The sequence below is a fragment of the Callithrix jacchus genome, chromosome 12 (genome assembly GCF_049354715.1).
Source record: "Callithrix jacchus isolate 240 chromosome 12, calJac240_pri, whole genome shotgun sequence".
NCBI lineage: Eukaryota > Metazoa > Chordata > Mammalia > Primates > Cebidae > Callithrix > Callithrix jacchus.
In genome coordinates, this window is record NC_133513.1 from 87,924,022 (window position 1) to 87,947,144 (window position 23,123).

General features: G+C 38.3%; 1 protein-coding gene across 2 annotated transcripts in view; it reads right to left on the minus strand.

Moving 5' to 3' along the window:
- The window catches only part of LOC100391987 (cytochrome P450 2C3), a 28,049-nt gene extending 11,265 nt beyond the window's left edge, over nt 1–16,784 (minus strand). Inside the window, exons 1-7 of one of the 2 annotated variants that reach the window (XM_009010006.5) lie at nt 16,648–16,784; nt 14,101–14,263; nt 12,536–12,685; nt 6,426–6,586; nt 5,024–5,197; nt 3,925–4,066; nt 1,670–1,857 (exon numbers count right to left, since the gene is read on the minus strand). In XM_009010006.5, the coding sequence (XP_009008254.3) occupies nt 1,670–1,857; nt 3,925–4,066; nt 5,024–5,197; nt 6,426–6,586; nt 12,536–12,685; nt 14,101–14,263; nt 16,648–16,770 (1,101 nt within the window). In that variant the 5' untranslated portion in view covers nt 16,771–16,784. Of the gene's footprint in view, nt 1–1,669; nt 1,858–3,924; nt 4,067–5,023; nt 5,198–6,425; nt 6,587–12,535; nt 12,686–14,100; nt 14,264–15,015 lie in introns of both variants that reach the window. The other variant, XM_078346094.1, reaches the window with a different exon arrangement.
- Nucleotides 16,785–23,123: the final 6,339 nt, after the last annotated feature.

The following is a 23,123-nucleotide window of genomic DNA, read 5'->3' on the forward strand; positions in this document are numbered from 1 at the left end:
TAGACTGGACAGGGAAAATGTGGCACATATACACCATGAAAATACTATGCAGCCATAAAAAACGATGAGTTTGTGCCCTTTGTATGGACATGGATGAACCTGGAAACCATCAATCTCAGCAAACTGACACAAGAATAGAAAATCAAACACTGCATGTTCTCACTCATAGGTGGGTGTTGAACAATGAGAACACATGGACACAGGGAGGGGCGCATCACACACTGGGACCTGGCAGGAGGAAATAGGGGAGGGACAGTGGAGGGTGGGGTTGGGGAGAGATAGCATGGGTAGAAATGCCAAATATAGGTGATGGGGAGGAACGCAGCAAATCACACTGCCACGTCTGTACCTATGCAACAATCTTGCATGGTCTTCACAAGTACCCCAAAACCTAAAATGCAGTAAAAAAAAAGAAAAAAATTGGAGTTTCTCTGCACAACCTCCCTCTTTGCCTGCTGCCATCCATGTAAGATGCAGCTTGCTCCTCCTTGCCTTCCACCATGATTGGGAGGCCTCCACAGCCACATGGAACTGTAAGTCCAATAAACCTCTTTCTTTAGTAAATTGCCCAGTCTCAGGTATGTCTTTATCAGCTGCATGAAAATGTGTAATACAAATGTATTTCAAAACAGCTAAAAGGGAGGTTCTTGAATGCTCTCATCACAAATAAATGATAAATGTTCAAGGTAATCAAGATACTAATTATCCTGATATAGTCATTACACAACTCATACATGTTTCAAAACATTATGTTATCCATAAATATGTACAATTATGTGTCAATCATAAATTAAAAGAGAATTGATGATGTTCACAAGCTAATAAGAAGGAGCCAGCAAGAAAGGAGATGATGAAGAGGAAGGAAGAAGAAATAATTATTGAAGGAGGATCATTGGAAAAGTAAGATAGAAGGGATCCATGCCACAGGCAAAACAGCTTCTATTTGATCACAAGACAACCATTCTGTCACAGCAACTGACATGAGAGAGAATCAAAGGGTGTGAATGTAGCCAAGTAGGCATTAGAAGAGTCCACTTCCAATGACTGTGAGATGGGGGAAAAAGGTTGCCTAATAAAAAGAAGATAATGAAAGATTGAAAAGAATTCTAGGTTGAAAGTCATTGTCGAGCAAGTTGAGTTACCATTATTAAAGCAGGATTATTGGGTAAGATTCATTTGGCATTGATCAAAATTAAGCCAATACATTTGGAATTGATGATAATAATATCAACCTGCTGCGCTGCATGGTCTTTTCCAGCAGGGATCAGTAGCCAAAAATCAGCAGGGAGAAAGGAGACTTTTGTATTGAACTTTTCACAAGTAAGTGATAAGGAAGGTAGACAAGGAGGTGGGGATATAGGATACTGATTAATAGGTGGGAGTAATAAAACATAAAATTGAAAGCAAAGGACAGGATAGCACATTGGGCCAATGAACAGGCAGAGTGTGGAGCTATCAAAGCACTGAAAATCCTGTGGGAGTCTAAGTACTATCATATTTAGAAATGTGTATCAAAAACTAGAAGGAAAGAAGTATGTGGTCACAGGATAGGATGCCAGAGTTATGACTGTGCCATGCCTGTAGAAGATTAGGCAATCTAAAGTTCTACCACTATGACATTTGATGGCCTAAGACTCCTAAGGAAGGGTATAGACACAGTATCTCTCACCTTTGGAATAAAGTATTCTCTAAAATGAGTATCTTGAGTCACTTCATGGGGCAGGCTGGTGGGGACAAGGTCAATATATCTCTGGATCTCATGCACCACAGCATCTGTGTAGGGCATGCAGCTCCTGTCCTGCATGCAAGGGCTTCGGTTTTTGCCAACCACTTGATCAATTTCTTCCTGCACTTTAGCTGGCAGGGCAGGAATCAGAATTTATTTGAAATGAAAAAAAACTTGAAGTACCACTTGTTTGATCCTTTCATCACTGTCCCATTGTCATTGGAAAAGGACAGATGGAAAATTATGTTACCACCTCCACAGGAATGAAAAAAAAAACAGTTTGCATTTCTTGGACAAACTGAAAGTTCATTAGATACTTAAATATATGCAGGTATGAAGTACAATTGCACGATGACATTCAGTTCTCAAATCTGATTCCCTACTCTGTGTACTTTTTCTTGACAGATTCAAAGATCTGGGATCCTGAAGAATCACTGAAGATCATGTAGTTCAACTACTTTATATATGCCAATTTTATCTTAAATATTTAAGTTTCAATAATCCAAGAACTACACAGTGTAGTTCAGGAAATGCTTAACAAATAGAAAAATATAAAACATTTACTTGATTCAGCACAGAAAATTAAGAAATTACATTTATTTAGAAAGTATTACTAATATAGGATGAACGTACTGCACTGTTCATTGTATTACTTTGTAATTCTTCAAGAAATTATACGTGTCAGGTATCATTTTATATATTTTACAAAGAAATAAGTCCAGAGAAGTAAATAAAGTTTCCTCGGAATGCTCACAGAATATGAGGTCTTTCCAGTATTATCCCCTTTGAACAGATAATAAGGGATCAGAGATATCGAGAGTAGTCATGTGTCTGCAGGTCAAGCAAGCTATCTATTAGTAGAATTGGAATTCAAAGCCACTGCTATTAAAGTCTATAACTCATTTTTCAAAATAACTATGCCACACTGCTGCTTTAGTTTAATGTTACTTATGTACTAGCTGAAGAATCTGTCTTTGTAATAGAGCATGTGCAAATCCTGTAGTTTGATAGCTATCAAAAATAAAACAAATTTGAGGCATGTTTTAAATATCCCCTTCTCAGGCTGAGAGGCTGGAGTTTTATACAGAAGAGAGGGGAGACAAAAAGTGGTCAAGAACTAGTAATACAATTGAAATGCTCAATAGAATAGCATAGTAAAAGATGAGGATAGAAAGGAAAGAAAAATATATGTAGACATGACTTAAGAAAACATCCAACTGGAAAATGAAACTGGGAGTGATAAGGAATATGACACAGCGGATTTGCAATGTGCAAAAGATTGAAAGGTTTGGAGAGGAATGTCATATACAAGTTCTGGTCATAATCAACATAGGTCTTATAAAAGGGAAGTATTTGGCTAACAAAGACTGGGTCAAATGAAAGAAAGAGAAGCACCATATCTCACAATGTTGCAAAATAAATTTGCAGATATGCTTCTAAATTTCAGTACTCAGAAAATGTCTCCTATTCATAATGGGAGGGCAAAAAAACCTTAAAGGGGAAAATTTTGGTGCTGATATCATGGAGATAAGCTTCATGAGTTTTAATCATAGTAAATATGTCTGAATGCACCAAATCAAAAACCATGATACAGTAGTGAAAGAAACATCATCTTAGATGAAGACTCAGTAAAAAAGAGTAGAAAAATGAAAAAGTTAAATTTGAAAGAGAAGTTATGTTTATGAGGAAAAATGTGTCTATCCAAAAGGGTTTTCTAGAAAATAATGTGGGAGAGGGTGTATAACCCTTGAGATTGAGTCGTTTGGTGGAGAAAGATTCTAACTTTATTGAATGAATCCCTACATTGCAGATGCATTTCAGTAGAAATATCTTTTGATAAAAACATATTTATTTAAACATGGAAGGCACATCAAGTGAACACTTTTGAGGGAATGAGAGAGGCTAGTTCTTTCCAGATCCTGAGACAACTCTGTTACGGCAACTGTTCCAACCCAAATCAAGAATACTGCACCATAGCAGGAAGAATGACCTCTGCCCTTCAAATCTCTGTCATAAAACATTTTATTCTCTTTTTATACTATGAACTAACTTGAATTGAACCCACCCAATGGTAGGTAGATGCACCAATGAGATCATTTCTTGTACATTGTGTTAGCAGGTAAATGGTGGGATGGTTATCAGTGTTTTCTGTCCATTTCTACCTGAAATCTGATCTTGCTAATCATCTCTGATCATACCTGAGATCTCAGGGTGCTTCAGCAGGAGCAAGAGTCCATATCTCATCGTGGTACTCGTTGACTCTGTCCCTGCATTAAACATATCCCATATGGTAGCAACCAAGTTGTCCATAGTAAATTCAGACTGTTTATTGTGTTTTTCCTAGCAACGACATGGTAAAATTACTTAATAAATAATAAGATTGTCAAGTAACACAACACTGTTCAATATGACATTAATACCTGGCAAATTAACCCAGACATTAGGGTGTGCTATGGGTAAAGATTATGTGAGGTGAACTGTTAGGATTTTTGTTAAAATATAATTGGAGTTATAAAATTTCAAGTCCTTTCTCATTCTTCACTTTCTTACCCACTGAAGCCAATCAGTTCCTTTATAATTTCTTTTAAACATACTTTTTATTAAGTCATCACTGCTAATCACTGTCAAATCTAGCATCTACTGTCTATTCATCATGTCTAATTTTTCATTCAAAAGCTTCTGGAACCAAACTATAGTACTATGTCCAACTCCATCAGTCATTACAGCCACCACTCTTCCTCAATTAAAATCAAGATAGCCTCTTTGAAAATTTCACAAACTTGATTACTACACTCAGCGTCTCCTGGAACCATTTTTTCCTCCCTGTTTATCTGAGAGTTTCCTCAAATCTACTTCATCTGTGAATAAATATTTCTTAGAGATTTTCAAAAGTCAGTCTTTCTGGGTTCCTATCCATTCCTGTGTTCCCTCATTAGTTACATCTTCTGTCCATGGAACCATGATATGTTATCACCAGTCTTGAATGGATGTGTGCTTGTGTGTGTTTTTGTGTTTTGATCTGCCCCCAGATAAAGAACCAGCTTTAACATGGTAAACATGAAACTTAAGTCTTTTAAAGTGAGAACTTAGAAATATACCAAGACACTCAACTTAGAAATGGCTTACACAGGTAATAGGATGAACAATGAATACAGTTTAGAACAGAGAATTTGTTCTAAAGAACAGAGAAGTTTTCCTGGTAAAACTTCATGTCTCAGTTTTACCAGGAAAACCAAAGCATATCCGTGAGTCATGTCACCCACAATGATAAAGTAGCAAATCAGCATCACATTATACCTTTTCCATTTTAATCAGAAAGTAGTCAATAAAGTCTCGAGGATTACTGATATCCAGAGATTCTTGATGTTCTTTTACTTTCTCCAAAATAAAATTTATTTGCAAGGCATAGTTTTTAAATATCACATTATGACTTCCTGGGAGAAACCGTAAAAAGGGAAAAGCATTGTAGAGCTGAAAGAAAGAAAGAAGAATCCTTCATTAATTTATTCACTAAACACAGGCCCTTATTATTTATCAGATACTGGCTATATGCTAAGTAGAAAAAGATAAATAGACATGGTTCCTGCCCAACAGGGCATTCAGAATTTGAAGGACAGAGCACTGAAAGAGTAGGTAGAGATGGTATGCACAGGTTACAAAGCAACTTCAAGGTCAATCACATTATTTTCCTTACCATACTCTCTGAAGGAAGTCAGGAAATTACCCCTGTTGTCACCTCTCTTCAGATGAGGATATTGAAGTTCATAAGGTTAATTAACAATCTGACCACACCAAACTAGTGATCTCAGAGCTAATACTCTCTGTTCATACCAGTATATCCAATACATATTTCACAAGGGGATAGTCTAAAAATTCATGAAGACTCATACTCATTTGTTATAATGAAGAAGTAGTACATCTATATACATATAAGCTAAGTGACTTGGGAACTTTCTTATATATATGTGTGTGTGTGTGTGTGTGGAGAGAGAATACTTAGGCATTCCAACCTGAAGAATGTGCATATTTTCCAGATTCATTCTTTTGCTGGTCCTAGGGTTTACAGAACGTGCTTTAGATAATACCCGGATGACCTAATAATTTGGGAAGGCATCAACATTATATAATCAGGCTGGCAGCTTGAATCAGACTAGATATGGAATCAGGAAATCTAGATTCTAGATTCTGCTTGTTTATTGATTTAGCTAGGCTATTTTGGAAAATATACCTAATAGCTGTGGGTCAGTTTCCCATTCCAGTAAATGAGAGACATTAGATTATTTATTCTCTAGGGTCCTTTGAAGGTAGGACACATCATAACTTGATGATCAGTATAGAATTTTAGTTGTTAATGATTGTAAAACATAGGTTTCTAACATTTTCTGACCATGTACTTTAATAAGAAATGCATCTTAAATCACTACCTTCTATATCAGAGAATCTAAAAAAACAACAATAGTTTTAACAAATCGTGCTATAAATGAAGCACTCCGTGATTATACATTTTTTCTATTCTATCTCATTTTGTGTTTTCAGTTTTATTGCATTAGATTGACTTGACAACTCACTAATGGGTTGCAAATGAGAATTTAATAAGCATTACTTTGAACATTTTTAAATAGGGCAGAGAGATGGGGTAGGCATGAGCAATAGATAAGCTAGAAAACTATTACACATTCAAAAAGAACCTTGAGCTTACCTGTATCCAAGGGGCGCTCACACTTTCAAAGTTTTCATTGAAATAGTTGATCAAGGTTTGAAATTTCGGATCACTGTAGTCAAAACGATTCTGAAAAATGATGGCGCTGATCACATTGCAGGGAACACATCCCAGAAGAAAAGTGGGATCAGAGGGAGATGCTATAAACAATATCAGTCAGAAGTTAGTAAATAATTTTCATATAAATCTAATATTGACTGTTTAAAATAGTTCAAAATGATTGACTTCTAGGATGCTTTAGGAATAGAAACTACCTGAACATGCCACCATTGCTATAAACTTCAGATGCCTAAAATAAAATGTGTTGTGTTTCTCCAAATACAACTGTCTAATCTAGACAAGTTTACTTATATAAATTTGCCCAAAGGGGTCTCCTATCACTTTTGAAAATGTTCTAATTCACAAGAAGGTATACAAAATAAAAAGAGGCCATTTAAAATATCTTTCAATCTATGGGATTTAATTGTCAGTGTTGACGCATCCTCGCAATGCCAATAGAAAACTAAATAATGTAAAAGAAAGTCAGAGGAAGAAGAGAAGATGGTGCTGTAGCAGCAGCTCAGGATTGCAGCTCCCAGTGAAAGCGCAGAGGTTGAGTGGATGCCGCATAGCCAGACGGATCTTCATTGCCCACAGACCAGGAGATTCCCAAGTGGAGGAGCCCCACAGGTCACCAGCACAGCTGTTTTGGCTGGCGCAGCTGTTTTGGCCAGCGCTGCAGCGCAGCAGCTCTCCATACAAAATACACTGGTCTGGTTGCCCTGTTAAAACAGCAACTGGAGATCTGGGAAGGCAGATTAGCACATTCATCTGATTAAACAGGACTGAAACAGAGCCAGGCCAGGAGATTCCTGGGCAGCAACGTTGTTTCAGCTGGTGCAGTGGGTCGCTGCACAGGAAATCACACAGTTCCTGGTGCACTTTCAGAAGGCAACTGGAACACCTGGGAAAGAGTCAATGGTTCAACTTTAAAAAAAATGGCTTTGAGGCGGGGAGCCAGGTGATCAGGCTCAGCGGGTCCCACCCCCACAAAAACAAACAAACAAAAAAACTGCAATTGGAAATGCTCGAGGTTGAGAATTTCACGACAAGCACAGCTGAACCCAGGATGGTGCAGCTCAGTAGAGGAGGGGTGTTGGCCATTATCAACGCACTGTACCCCTACGGAGGTAGTCTGCCATTGCTGACACAGACTGCTGTTGCCAAGGCAACCCGCCATAACAGAGAGAGTCCGCCATTACTAAGGCAGGCCACCATCGCCATGGCAGTTCTAACCACAACCATATAAACAGGACTGCAGGGAAATACACACAGCAGCAGGGCAGACCCCAGAGAAGCTCACCAAAGCCTCTGCAGGCAGGCAGTGACTAGGCTGCCTCCTTGCTGGGCACGACAGTGCAATAAATACTCACAAATAAAGCCCTAACTCCCCGGGACAGAGCAACTGAGGAAAAAAAGGGGTTTTATGATTTCTGCTGCAGCAGACTTAAATGTACCTGCCTAGCAGCTCTGAATGAACAATGGACCTCACAGCTCAGCACTTGAGCTCCTATAAAGTACAGACTGTCTCCTCAAGCAGCTCCCTGACCCCATATATCCAAAGAGTCACCTCACAAAGGACTGAGCAGACTGACATTTGGTGGGCATCATTCTGGGACAAAGACAGCAGAAGAAGAAACTGGTAGCAACCCTTACTGTTATGCAGCTGCTACAGGTGATCCCCAGGCAAGCACAACCTGAAGTGGACCTCAGCAGTCCTACAGCAGAGGGGCCAGACTGTTAGAAGGAAAACTAAGAAACAGAAATAACATCATCATCAACAATCTGGACGTCCACTCAGAGACCCAATCAAAAAAATCAGCAACTACACAGACAACAGGTGGATAAATCCACAAAGATGGGAAGAAACCAGCGCAAAAAGGATGAAAATACCTGAAACCAGAACACCTCACATCCTACAAGGGATCACAACTCCACACCAGCAAGGAAACAAAGGTGGACAGAGAATGAGTGTGATGAAATGACAGAATCTGACTTCAGAAGGTGGGTAATGAGAAACTTCCGTGAGCTAAAAGAACATGTTCTAACTCAATGCAAAGAAACTAAGAACCTTGAAAAAAGATTTGACGAAATGATAACAAGAATGAACAACTTAGAGAGGAATATGAGTGAATTGACGGAGCTGAAAAACACAACATGAGAACTTCACAAAGCATGCACAAGTTTCAACGGCCGAATGAACCAAGCAGAAGAAAGGATATTAGAGGTCAAAGATCAACTCAATGAAATAAAATGAGAAGGCAAGATTAGAAAAAAAAAGCGCAAAAAGGAATGAACAAAGTCTCTAAGAAATGTGGGACTATGTGAAGAGACCTAATCTATGTCTGATAGGTGTACCAGAATGTGACGAAGAGAATGAATCCAAGCTGAAAAATACTCTTCAGGAGTTTCTTGCCTTCTGCTAGGTTTTGAGTTTTTTTGATCTTGCTCCTCTGACTCTTTCAATTTTGACGATAGGTTGTCAATTTTGGATCTCTCCACTCTTCCCATATGGGCACTTATTGTTATATATTTTCCTCTAGAGACTGCTTTAAATGGGTCCCAGAAAATTCTGCTATGTTGTGTCTTCGTTCTCATTGGTTTTGAAGAACTTCTTTATTTCTGCCTTCATTTCAGTGTTTTTTACAGGCAACATTCAAGAGCCACTTGTTCAGTTTCCATGAAGCTGTGTGGTTCTGAGTTAGTTTCTGAATTCTGAGTTCTAACTTGATTGCACTGTGGTCTGAGAGACTGTTTGTTATGTATTCGGTTCTTTTGCATTTGTTGAGGAGTGATTTACTTCCAATTATGTGGTCAATTTAAAGTAGGTGTGATGTGGTGCTGAGAAGAATGTATATTCTTTGGATTTGAGGTGGAGACTTCTGTAAATGTCTATCAGGTTTGCTTGTTCCAGGTCTGAGTTCAAGTTCAAGATTAGAGAAAAAAGCACAAAAAGGAATGAACAAAGTCTCCAAGAAATGTGGGACTATGTGAAAAGACCTAATATACACTTGATCGGTGTACCTGAATGTGACAAAGAGGATGAATCCAAGCTGGAAAATACTTTTCAGGATATTATCCAGGACTTAAACATAAGACCTAACACCATGAAAACCCTAGAAGAAAATTTAGGCAAAACCATTCAGGACATAGGAGTAGGTAAGGACTTCATGACCAAAACACCAAAAGCATTGGCAACAAAAGCCAAAATTGACAAATGGGACCTAATCAAACTCACAGCTTCTGCACGGCAAAAGAAACCATCACCAGAGTGAATCAGCAACCAACAGAATGGGAAAAAATTTTTGCAGTTTACCCATCTGACAAAGGGCTGATATCCAGAATTTACAAAGAACTCAAACAGATTTACAGGAAAAAAACAAACAAGCCCATTCAAAAGTGGGCAAAGGATATGAACAGACACTTTACAAAAGAAGACATACATGAGGCCAACAAACATACGAAAAAATGCTCATCATCACTGGTCATCAGAGAGATGCAAATCAAAACTACATTGAGATACCATCTCACGCCAGTTAGAATGGTGATCATTAAAAAATCTGGAGACAACATATGCTGGAGAGGATGTGGAGAAATAGGAACACTTTTACACTGCTGGTGGGAGGGTAAATTAGTTCAACCATTGTGGAAGACAGTGTGGCGATTTCTCAAGGACCTAGAAATAGAAATTCCAATTGATCCAGCAATCCCATTACTGGGTATATATCCAAAGGACTATAAATCATTCTACTATAAGGACACATGCACACGAATGTTCATTGCAGCACTGTTTACAATGGCAAAGACCTGGAACCAACCCAAATGCCCATCGATGATAGACTGGACAGGGAAAATGTGGCACATAGACACCATAGAATATTACGCAGCAACCAAAAACGATGAGTTCAGGTCCTTTGTAGGGGCATGGATGAACCTGGAGAACATCATTCTCAGCAAAGTGACACAAGAACAGCAAATGAAATACCACATGTTCTCACTCATAGGCGGGTGATGAACAATGAGAACACATGGACACAGGGAGGGGAGCACTATACACTGAGGTCTAATGGGGGAATAGGGGAGGGACAGTGGGGTTGGGGGGAGTTAGGGAGAGATAGCATGGGGAGAAATTCCAGATATGGGTGAAAGGGAGGAAGGCAGCAAATCACCCAGATACGTGTGTACCTATGCAACTATCTTGCATGTTCTTCACATGTACCCCAAAACCTAAAATGCAATGAAAAAGAAAATAAAAACACTGAAGAAACTTGAAACAGAATATTATAAAACACAGCTGAAAAATACTGTTGTCTTTTTTAAAATATAAAAATAATGAGAGAAATTAGAATTATAGAAAAATACATTGTGGGTAGAAATAGGTTTCCTATATGCAATAAAGACCATGGCCTCATTTTTTGATATTCCATTGGTAGAAGTTTTGAAGACTCATGCTGAACTCTTCCCCTTCAATCCCATCTGGAAAAGCTGGAAAAAAAAAATGCCTAAGGGTTCCCTCCTCTGGCACAAACAGGAAGTTTAAGCCCTGGACTGCACACAGGAATCTTCAACCAAGGCCTAACCCCTAATTGCCACAAAAACTTCATGCCACTATCCTCTCCCTGCTCTTTCAATGTTATTTTGGGACCTGGATGGGTATCATCCTGCTGTTCATTGAAAGCAACATTATGTGAGTAATAAAACTTTCATATCCTATTGGTATTTGTGTGTCAACATTAGTGTAAACATCTAAACCAGATTTTGGATGAGAAATAACATCCCTCCTGCCTGTGGTGACAACCACAACACTACAACTCTAGAAGGAAAATACAAGCTGAGATCAAAAAGTAAAAGTTACAAGGAAAATTAGCTCTTTTCAACATATGAAAATAATTTCCAACTGTTAGGGTTATTGGTGATGAAATGGGCTTCCCCAAAAGTGTGAGGGTATAATAACTAAGTGGAATCAAGCAGATTTGGGATGATCACATATCAGGAAGTTGAGATAAGTCACCATGGGAAAAGTTGAACTAGTTAATAATAAGTTCTGCTTCAATACAAATTAAGGATACAAATCATTTAACAGATAATATATATCAAAACCTAATTTTCATTGCTCAATCAATTCTATTTTCAAATTTCATTCAAAGAAAGTAGTCAGACATTAAAAACAATTAATATGGGTTGCAGTTTTGTATATTAAGAGCAGGAAAAACTAGAATCAACTTATCTGGACAAAATAGAGGATTAGTTAAATAAACTCAAGTAAGTCCAAAATAATGGATTACTCTACTATCCAGCTAATAATGTTCTTGAAAAACATTGACAAGTTAAACACACAAAAATATTCATTCAATGTATGAGATTATAAAACCACATATATCTTATGATGCTGATCTTACCCCTTGCCTGCCCTGCCTGCTCCTTTCTTCCCTACCTCCTCTCTCAGCCCTGCATGTGCACACACATATCTAGATACTGCAGAAATCTGTGCTGCTGTGGTTCTATTTCTTCATATCCACACTCCTTCATAAGAGGTGAATTGCAGCCCTACACTTTGGTGGTAGTTAGCAACCCCTGCATCGTTCTTAAATAATTTACTAGAAAAGTTACCTAATTTTTTAAGCTTGTGTGGCCAAGACTGTTAGCTGACTGCTAAAATTCACGTTCTCTTTGTGTGCACAGAGTAAACCACATTTTGCAGCTTCTCTTGCAGTTAGGTGTAGCCCTATTACTAAGTGGTACATATAAGAGAATTTACATGTGCGACTTCTATGCATGGCCTAAATAGTATTTGCTCTTTAACTTCCCCATTTCTCCTTCCTCTGCCACACAAAGGGATGAGCCATCGATGACACTTGCTGAAGGTATCAAAGCCCAATTAACCTGGTACCTAAAAAGACTGTTATTCCAAACACTTCACCTCTTAATTATGGTTATATAAGCAAAGAGTGAACTATGATACTTCAGCCATCGTAATATTTTGTAGTCTATTTACAATACCATTTATTTTACCCAAACAATTAGTGTTAATTATATGCAGAAATAAACACCATTGGTTTTTTTTAATGCTGCCACCAGACACAAGGCTTCCTCTTGAATTCGGTCTTCAATCGTTTTCTTCCCCATCCCCATATTCCTCAAAACCATGAGAGAGAAACGTCGGGTTTGCTTCCATCTTTCTCCATTGCTAAAAATAACTCCTATCAACACAAAAGAAAAAAGAGAGAGAAAATATCCTTCATTGTCATGAATAGGAGCTGACAGTTCTCATCTCAGGAAACAATACTGACATTTCAGCAGGGATGTAAATATAATGGTGTCAGCTTCAGGAATTCCCATTGAGCCCTTCCTCACCTGCCTCCTCTCTTAACCCAAACTACTATTTAACTGTCAGGATTCTCAACTGTGCATATTGCTAAACTATTCTTTATCCACCTGCTTCACTAAAACTCAAAATAACTCTATGAACTGAATGTTTTGTCCAATTTTACAAGGATGCTAAAAATCATAAAGGCAAAATGGTCTATGATCCTGCAGCAATAAACATGGTGAGTCCTAGTCATACATTAATTTTCAGGGCTGGCTTTTCAGACTGTAAGTGAATTTTAGGAGAAACAACAAGAGGGGGGAATTCTCAGGATAATGTAAGACAGCACTTTTTCTTTGGAAGGAATCACCTAACAATCCATTCCTCAGATAAAGGGTATAATGGCTAAACAGATAACTCATCCATTTAACATTCCCCCTCGATTTGTTAACTCTCTTCCATGAAATATGGAAGGAAACACCAAAGAAGTTCAATACTAGGCTGCCAGAGTCAAGACCAGATTAAGGGGAAAATAAGCTCCTATGAAATTTATCCAGGAAGCCTCTTAGAGAACAATGCAGAAGAGGTCAGGACCCCATTCAGGTCATATCTCTGTTGGCCAGAACCCTGTGATCCACCAGAAGACTGGACAGTTTAAGGCTAGCTTTAAAAACAAATAGAAGAAAGTTGAAGCACTTAATCAAATAAGCTTTTTCTAGTATCAATTCTGTTACATACTCACTATATGTTTCTCCATGATCTTTTCAGAACACATATTGGCTTTATGCTTTGTATTCTCTCAGATTCTAATATTTTTCATGCTTTTTTAGAATCATATTTGAAGGTAAAGTTGGACATCTTCCAAACTCACGTGGTTCCATGCATACAATTCAAGCTTCCTAAACTAATCTCTGCATATCCATGACTAAGATCAGGAAGCAAAATATTTGGTGAATACAATAATTCGGTAATTTTCCTCCTCTCTCTCATCTCTCTGTTGCTTTTCCATTATTTTAACTGACCACAATTTACAATGAACTTGTCTTTGTAATGAATTCATAGAAAATTACTGGTTAGATGGCTTGTTATCACTAAATTTAATGTTTAATGGGATCAGTGTGTCACTTTCACAAATTTTAAATATAGATTCATGAGACTTTATAGAAAAATTATTCTTAGCCTCATGTAGAAAATATGAAAAGTGTGTTTCACAAATTTTTCTAAATACCTATGATTTGTCAATTTCTTAGAATTTCTGAGGTTTTTACAACTTACAAACCCACACACATACCCCAAAGGGAAGCATACCTAATCCTTGGGTAATTCTGTCCATCACTGGAAAACTCCCTCGGCCAGAAAATTCTTCTCCATGATCAATCAGTGCTTCCTTAATTGCTTTGTATTCATGCAACACCACAGTGGGCTTCATGCCAAAATAAACAGTGAACACAGGGCCATAATCTTTTGCTAGCTGGAAAAATAATAGTAAATGCAAGTAAAGTGTGAATTTCAAAAAAAAATGTAGGTAAGTGAGGGAAATATTTTTAATCTTGCTGAAAAGATGTTTCAATATTCATCCACCTATTATATAAAATGTAATGTTTTAGAACCAATTATTTGATAAAAGTATTTGAATAGTAATTATCATTATTTTATTGGTAATAATGATATTAGTATATCAGATTCAATATTTTTATTAAGCCCCTACTATATGACGGGTAACATATTATGCATTATGTTCCTATTATATTATTAATTGTTTATGCCAAACTAATAATTATACCAACTTTCTCCCTTTTTTTCTTACAGTTAGAGTAAATCTGTGTTTCTTTTTTGGATTAAGGGAAGCCCATCTCCTTTCCTCAGGTGTCATCTAATAACTGTCCATCATTGTTCTCTATAATTTCTGTTTAGCACCAGACGGTGCCATGTTTTTATAATGCATGATAACATAGGAGTGTGGTCATAGATATTTCCCAGCTTAACTTGAAGCTAGAAGCAGCCATATGACTAAGTTTCCATAAACTGATGTAAACACAAGTGTTCTGTTAAAACTCTATATTGGTGCATAAAAGGTAATTGCTTCCCCCCTTCATTTCTGCCCCACCTATGTGTTGAAATAATAGAATGGAGATGCCTCTACTGTGACCATGCAAATGAGAAAAACAGTCTAGGGTACAAGGTACTGGAACTACAAAGATTAAAAAAAAAAAAACTAGTTACCTGAAGGACATCATGGAGGAGAGGCAAGTCACCAGCACTCACCTAGAGACACTTATGTGAGACACAAACTCTTATCTTTTTTTAGCATCATCTTTCTGTCATATCAGCTTATGTGGTATCCTAAATTATATAGGATTTATACTTTTTTAACTTGCCTATTGTAGAACTGTTTTTGCTGCCCTAAAAATTTATTTGACAAATGAGATGAAAGACCCCCCTCCCTTTCTCCCTCTTCTTATCCTCCACCTCCTCTTCTCCTCTGGATGGAAAGGAGAGTGAAAAAATAAAATACCAAGGAGCTGGGAAGATGACTCCCCCTTTTCAGTTCCTAGTGTCTCTGCTATCTATAAGCCTTGAAAGAGTTGCAAATGAATATTATCATTACCAGCTGGAGCCCAACACTGGGTCATGCCCCAATGTTTGCATGATCCAGGCTCCTTCCTGGAAATACCTCTGTCAAATAATAATTTACTGCCTTTGTCTTGTCTCTGTAAGCCCTCTCCCCTGTCTGTTCCTGCTCATACTGCATATGAATTAGCAAATCAATGAAGCCAAAAGATTGCAAGATCGGACATCCAGCAAATGAGCAATGACACAGTTTTGCCTCAGTTTCCCCTTTAGCATTGTAAGCCTATAAAAGGGGAAAGGAGCTGCTTCTCCGGAATTTCAGTAAATGAGGCTGTAGACCCCTGCAGCTCCCAGCTGAATAAAAAGCCACTTCCTTCCTCAGCTTGATGTTCGAGAGGTTTTTTCCTTGCCGCTCCTGCTTCAATACTAGAACTAAAAAGATTAAAATAAAAAAACTAGTTATCTGAATGACATCATGGAGGAGAGACAAGTCACCAGCAGTCACCTAGAGATCCTTATGTGAGACAGAAATAAACTCCTATCTTCTTATAGCATCGTCTTTCTGTAATATCACCTTATGTGGTATCCTAAATGATATAAGATTTACACTCATTTAACTTTATTGTAGAACTTTTTTTGCTGCCCTAAACATTTATTCTACAAATAATAGTGACCTTTTCACATGGTAGATGTAAATATGACTGTCCTTTAAGCATGCTTGTGGCATCACATTGCTCTTATGATAAAAACAAGTGTTCTTTACATCCATGCAAAGCCTGCATGTTCTGACCCCTGCTTCCCTCTCTGCTCTCAGTTTGTACCATATTCTTATGTACTCTCTGGACTACAAACACATTGATCCTCTTTTCAGGGTTTTGGGGAGAGAAATTAAAATTCAAAGCCCCCCCACTATCCGAGCCTGACCACTCTTACCACCAGCAATCTAAATGGACTTCCTCCTCTATGCCAGGTCCCTCCAAATTTAACCTGAAAGACTGATTCAGGCCATGACAAGAAGGGGGCTTGAACATGCCTTATTCTGCCCTCTTCCTTTTTGGAATTCAAGAAAAGCTGACCAGCATTTAACATCAACACAGACTTTTACAACCTATTTTCTCTGAAGAGTGCTGCCTGGAGGCTTCATCTGCATGTTAACACTTTGGTCCCCACAACCTCTTATCATAACCCAGACATTCCTTTCTATTGAAAATAATTCTGTCAACCAATTGCAAAGCAGAAAATTTTAAAACCTACCGACATCCTGGAAGCACTCCCCCAACTTACCGCTTCAAGTTGTCCCAGCTTTCTGCACAAACCAATGTATATCTTAAATGTATTGACTGGTATCTCCTGTATATATATTAAAATGTATGAATGTACAAAATCAAGTCCTGCCCTGACCACCATGGGTACATGTTCTCAGGGTCTCCTGAGGGCTGTGTCATGGGCCATGGTCACTCATATTTGCTCAGAATAAATCTCTTCAAATATTTTGCAATTTGACTGTTTGCATTCACAGAAGCAATTCTCCCCCAGATTGAAAGCACATGAAATTGGGTTTTGTTAATATTTTATCTCTTTAATTCCTAATTATTCTTTACATATCAGCACCAACTTCACTTCCTCAGAGAACCCTTTGCTGACTACTCCTCTCACTGGTTAGTCCCTTGAAACTACATGATCTCTTTATACCACGTCCCTGTTAAATAGTTTGTAATCATAACTTTACTTGCATTGTTGTTTCATAAATATATTCTTCTCCTCTAAAGTTATGATAGGGTCCATAATGATAGGGTCTTTTCAAATTTTCTTTCACCATTGAAAATCTCTGGCATGCACCACACATGTGGTGCATAATTACTTCTTCAATATATAATATACTGAAGTAAACTGTGCAACATATTTCTTATTTATATCTTTTTTTTTTTTTTTTTTTTTTTTTTTTTTTTTTTTTTTGAGACGGAGTTTCGCTCTTGTTACCCAGGCTGGAGTGCAATGGCGCAATCTCGGCTCACCGCAACCTCCGCCCCCTGGGTTCAGGCAATGCTCCTGCCTCAGCCTCCTGAGTAGCTGGGATTACAGGCACGCGCCACCATGCCCAGCTAATTTTTTGTAATTTTTAGTAGAGACGGGGTTTCACCATGTTGACCAGGATGGTCTCGATCTCTCGACCTCGTGATCCACCCGCCTCGGCCTCCCAAAGTGCTGGGATTACAGGCTTGAGCCACCGCGCCCGGCCTCTTATTTATATCTTAAAGAAATGGAATTTAAAGCTTACAGAGGTTTTAATCCTGCTTAAATAGGTGAGTTAACAAATGGACAAGCTGGGGTGCTGACACAATCTCTTTAGATTCAAAGCCAAGGCATAGGAGGAATGAATGTCCAGAGACAGTGTTCTGGTAACTGGCTTTCTCAAGGAAAAGAGAGATTCCAGGTCATTCCTTCAGGCTTTAGAGAGCAACTGCTATGTAAACAACTTGAAATAGAGAAGTTATTGACTCATTTATTGAGAACCACAGTATGAAATATGAAAGATCTGAAGCCTTAGTAATGTCCTTGATTTCAATTCATCTGTACTTCAGGAAAATTCAGTGTTGTGGCTCTATAAATCAGCGCTTATTTTAAAAAACTGAAAGCTGTTCCATTTTCACTAGCATTTACCAAAAAATAATCACACAAAAAGCAACCTGGATTACAACATCAACAGAGAATTTCTGCTCCTGGTAATGTCAACAATCATAACATGGGTCAATGATCTTTGCAATGTTCCAGTGGTGGCAGGAATGACTCCCATCTTGGGCAATTGCTGCCATGTTGAACTGCTGATAAACTTTGCGATCAATAAGGAATTGTGAAAAACATTTTCTTCACAAACAACTGGGCTCTTGACATATACAATACAATGAAACTGGTCCTAATCTTTGAGAATACTTTGTATATAAGTTGTTTCTGATTCACTGATACAAATGCACTCTTGTACTAATGACGGATGGTGCATTGTTTGTTTAATCTACCAGTGAAGTAATCTGACAAACAATTTATATAATCTAAATGAATTCCTTTGTAAATGAAAGTCCCAATATTCCCCCTAGCTGGTGTAGTCTGTAACTGCTTTCCAGTGGAAAACTCCATTCTGCAGTAAACACTTATTTGCTCTGACTTGCAGATTTCTTCATTTCTTTTAGATTTACCCATCTTATTTTCTTTTATCTGTCTACATTCTAAAGTCATATCTGTGTGAGTAATGAACACCTCTCTGTAAAGGTACCTCTTTAAAACTTGGTATCTAGCACCATATGTTGCTTGGCTATCAGGCTATCTGACTTACTCATTGCAGAAAACTAAAAGAAAATTAGTCATACTTACCATGCTTATGGATTTGCTGATATTCTTACTATTTAACTGTCGAATATTTCCAACAATGGGGAGAGGATTGGGCCAGGTGGGAGTTTCCCTTTGGCATTGCTTCCATTCCACAGAAAAAGAAGAGTCAGACAAGAAAGACAAGTGGCCAAAATGATAAAGAGATCCATTGATGTGCTTTGTGGAAATGCAGCTGAAAGATAAGAGTCTAAAGGTTTCGTAACGACAAAGTACAAGGTTCTCACCAATTATGTACTAAAACTCTGAACTTTAGATATTGATTTTTTTTATCTTTAGTACACCTTGAACTGCTGGTGGTGTAGCAAGAGCGGCTGTGGGAAAGGATCTCTCAGACACCGAATAGAGGAGGAAGGAATTTATTTCAGCTGGGAGCAAGGTGGCATAGGTGCCTAACAGCCAAGCTCGTTTAACAAAGGGAGGTTAAGCCTTTATATAGGCTTATACTTTAGATGTTACATGTGGAAGAATCTTAGATTCATAGTTTTAGGACTCATGTGAGAAGGTTTTAGTTTGGAGTTTCAGGAATTACATATGAAAGGGTTCCAGTTTACAGTTTTAAGACTTACATGTGAAAAGGTTTTAAGTTACAGTTTTAGGAATCACATATGAAAGGGTTCCGGTTTACAGTTTTAGGACTCACATGTGAAAAGGTCTCTGTTTACAGTTTCAGGAATTACATATGAAAGGGTTCCGGTTTTATTTTGTTTTAAGTAAAAATAGTACCTTCTGGACAGTTTCCCCAAGGCCTAGCCTGTTGTTTTCAGGAAGGAGATTCAGAAGGCACCAGCTGGCCTGCTCTCTTTTATTGAGATGCAGAGTGGATGACAGAGCACGAGGAAATCAAATGCCTGTGTCTCTCTCCTTAGTGGAAGTAAAAACAGAAATTCAGTTCAGTATTGTTTCATTCTTAAGTTTTTCCTAAAATAATAATTGAATAACTCTCACTTCTGTAAAAACAAGAAAAAATAAAATCAAAATACAAAGAAGAAAATTATAAACTTCTGCACAGAAACAAATGCAATAGAGACTGGGAAGTAATTCAAAACATCAAAAAAAGGAGTTGGTATTTGAAATGATGCAGAAAATTGATGAACTTTTAGATAGAATGTAGCAGGAGCAGTCGCAGGAAAGGATCTCTCGAACACCAAATACAGAAGGAAGGAATTTATTTCAGCTGGGAGCAAGGTGGCATAGGTGTCTAACAGCCAAGCTCGTTTAACAAAGGGAGGTTTAGCCTTTATATAGGCTTATACTTTCGATGCTACACGTGGAAGAATCTTAGGTTCATAGTTTTAGGACTCACATGTGAAAAGGTTTTAGTTTACAGTTTCAGGAACTACATATGAAAGGGTTCCGGTTTACGGTTTTAGGACTCACATGTGAAAAGGTTTCCGGTTTGATCTTGTTTTAAGTAAAAATAGTGCCTTCTGGAGAGTCTCCCCAAGGCCTAGCCTGTTGTTTTCAGGATGGAGATTCAGGAGGCACCAGCTGGCCTGCTCTTTTATTGAGATGCATAGTGGATGACAGAGGGGGAGGGAATCCCAAATGCCTGGGTTCCCTCCTCAAGAATACCTAAGTAAAAAGTGAGAAGACTCTGTAAAAAATAAAACTGAATAGAAGTTCCTCTTCAAAGCTTTCTTCTTAGCTTATTAAGGATGAATAATAGCTTCTTCAAAGGTTGATTTACTTGAAAGCCTTTTATTAATAATCCTAAGTAGCTATTGGTTATAATAAAGAAATAGGTATATTCTGTGGTCCTAGTTCTTATACTATAGCCCACATATTTGCCCTGACATGTCTGGATAAACCCAGGCATGCCTCAGCTCGTAGTTAATTCCCCTACCTTATTTAGAAATGTTATTGCTTCTTTAAAGTCTTTCAGAAATGACTTCCTCTTTTTCTTTGTTCTCTCTTGCCTTTTAGAAAAAATTTTGAGTTATTAGCCAATTGGTATAATTTAGATTGTGAGGCCCAGCTCCAGCCAATGGAGATAGGCCTGGCACAGCAGTAGAGGCCAGTCCATAAGGGATAAATATGTCTGCCCTTCCCTTGTTCTTTGTACTCTCATGGCAAACTGCTGGTGAGTGTACCTTTTTTGCAGAAAGTAAAGTTGCCTTGCTGAGAGAAAATTTATATTTGAATGCTACTTTTTTTTTTTTGCAACACCAAAAATTTACATATAACAATTCTAGTGGCCTGTATGGGAACCCACTCCCCTCTGGGGTAGTCGCTGGCTCTCTCTCATGAGGAGGCACCCTACTGCCTCATTGTGGTGGCTTCGGGGGTCAAGAGTCACAAGCCACCTGTTACAAGAATTAAAGCAGAACTCTCAGAAATGCAGGGGAAGAATGGCTTGCTATACTGTGGTAACCAGGCAACTTCTGTGCACAGACCAAGGTAAGAAAAGTCACAAGAGTGATGAAGTATTTACTTGGTGGTCAGGATATTCTGGAGGTGGAGAGTGTGTGTGTTTGTGTGTGTGCGTGAATGGTTGCAAGCATCACAGCATGCAGTGTTGCTTGTGTGAATGGCAACAAGTCCTACTGCTGGACAGAGTGAGTAGGTCCTTTCTGCAGTTCCTTGGATACCTCATATGGCTTAGGGCAGATCTGCCATGGGGCTTATACTGGCACACCGATGCTAAGAGGGGCCTAATTCTTTTGTGGGGGAGAAGCCAGAGAGGGTGACATGAATGAAGAGGAGTGTAGGAGACCTCCAGGGAAGGGAAGGAAGGCTAGTGTCCCAGGAAAAAGGATAGGTGAGACATCTCTGGTGTGAGAGACTGGGCCAATCTGATACCCAACATGGGGAATGCTCCTAGTAAAGTGGGGATGGGAAGTAAAACAGGAAAAAAAGAAAGAGGGTGAGGCTTATTGAATCCCCTCTAACAGCTTTTTAGGGCTCATGCTAAAGTAAAGAATTGAAAGGACAATGAAATAACTAAATATAAGAAAATGCAGCAAATGATAAAATATTGCTGTTTTATTTGGACCCAAGAATCAATCCTTAAACCTTCAGTTTTCTGGCCAAAATTTGGGTCAGATGAGAATTGGGTCTGTCAATTTTTAATAATGTATGTTAACAAGAGACCTGTCTCACAGGAAGAGATAGACTATGGCCTATGTAGGCAATAATGGCCTATTCTCCTTTACCCTTTAAATGATTTAAAGAAAAAAAAGTGACAAAAAGTCAGAGGTTAACTCATCTGAAGAATAGGGCCTGAATGGGTTGAAGGAATTGTATTATTTGCCCTTGCCTTGAACCAAACAAGAACGCAGCACGTAAGTGGGCATTTTAGACTATGTTTCCCCATTTCTCAATCCTAACTCACCTCCTCCTCAGGCAGCTGCCCCACCTCCTCCTCAGGCAGCTGCCCCACCTTCTCTTAGGCAGCTCAATCATCTGTTTGTTTTCCCCCAGCAGATGTAAATAGCTCTCTAGCAGAATTGCTGGTTTCTTGGGTAAAAGAAGAGGGATTTAAAGTAAAAACTTTAGAAAACATAGAAATAAAATATAGGAAAGCTCCAACATGTGGAACCTGAAGTCAAATACTTAGGCCATTTAATTAGTGCAGGAAAGAGCAGTGATTGATGGGGAAACTCTTAAGGATGTAGAAACAGGAGGTTACCCAATAGTTCATCTTTTCAGGCTTGTGAACTATTTGTACTCAGTCAGGCTTTAAAATATTTAGAAAACCAGATAGGAACCATCTACACTGACTCTAACTACGCCTTTGGGGTATCTCACACATTTGGGAAAATTTGGGCTGAGCAAAGCCTTATTAACAGTAGAGGCTAAGATCTTGCTCAGGAGACATTAGTTGTCCATGTTCTAAATAATCTCTAATTTCCAGAATAAATAGCTATTGTTCATGTCCCTGGACATTTTACATGATTTTTTATTTGAAAGTCGAGGAAATAATCTTGCAGATCAAGTGGCCAAGAAGGCTATTTATGACACACCTATTTTTCATTTAACTTCTTGTCCTCCTTCTTCTACTACAGTTCCTATTTTCTCACAAGCTGAGTAAGAAAAACTAGCAAGAATTGGAGCTCTGAGAGTTTATGGGTGTATTGGAATTTATACCTTAGCCAAACAGGTCACAGATAGTTGCTTAACTTGCAGGAAAACCAATAACCAGACACTGAGAAAACTACCTCTCAGAGGAAGAACTCTGAAGCTGAGACAATTCCAGAGTGTTCAAGTTGATTACACTAACATGCCCCATTAGTCGGCTAAAATATTTGCTAGTAATAGTAGATTATTTCACCCCATTGGTAGAGGCTGTTCCTTTTTCAAAAGCCACTACTAGTAATGTAATGAAGACATTAATTGAGCATATTATACATAGATTTAGACTGCTAGAAAATATTGAT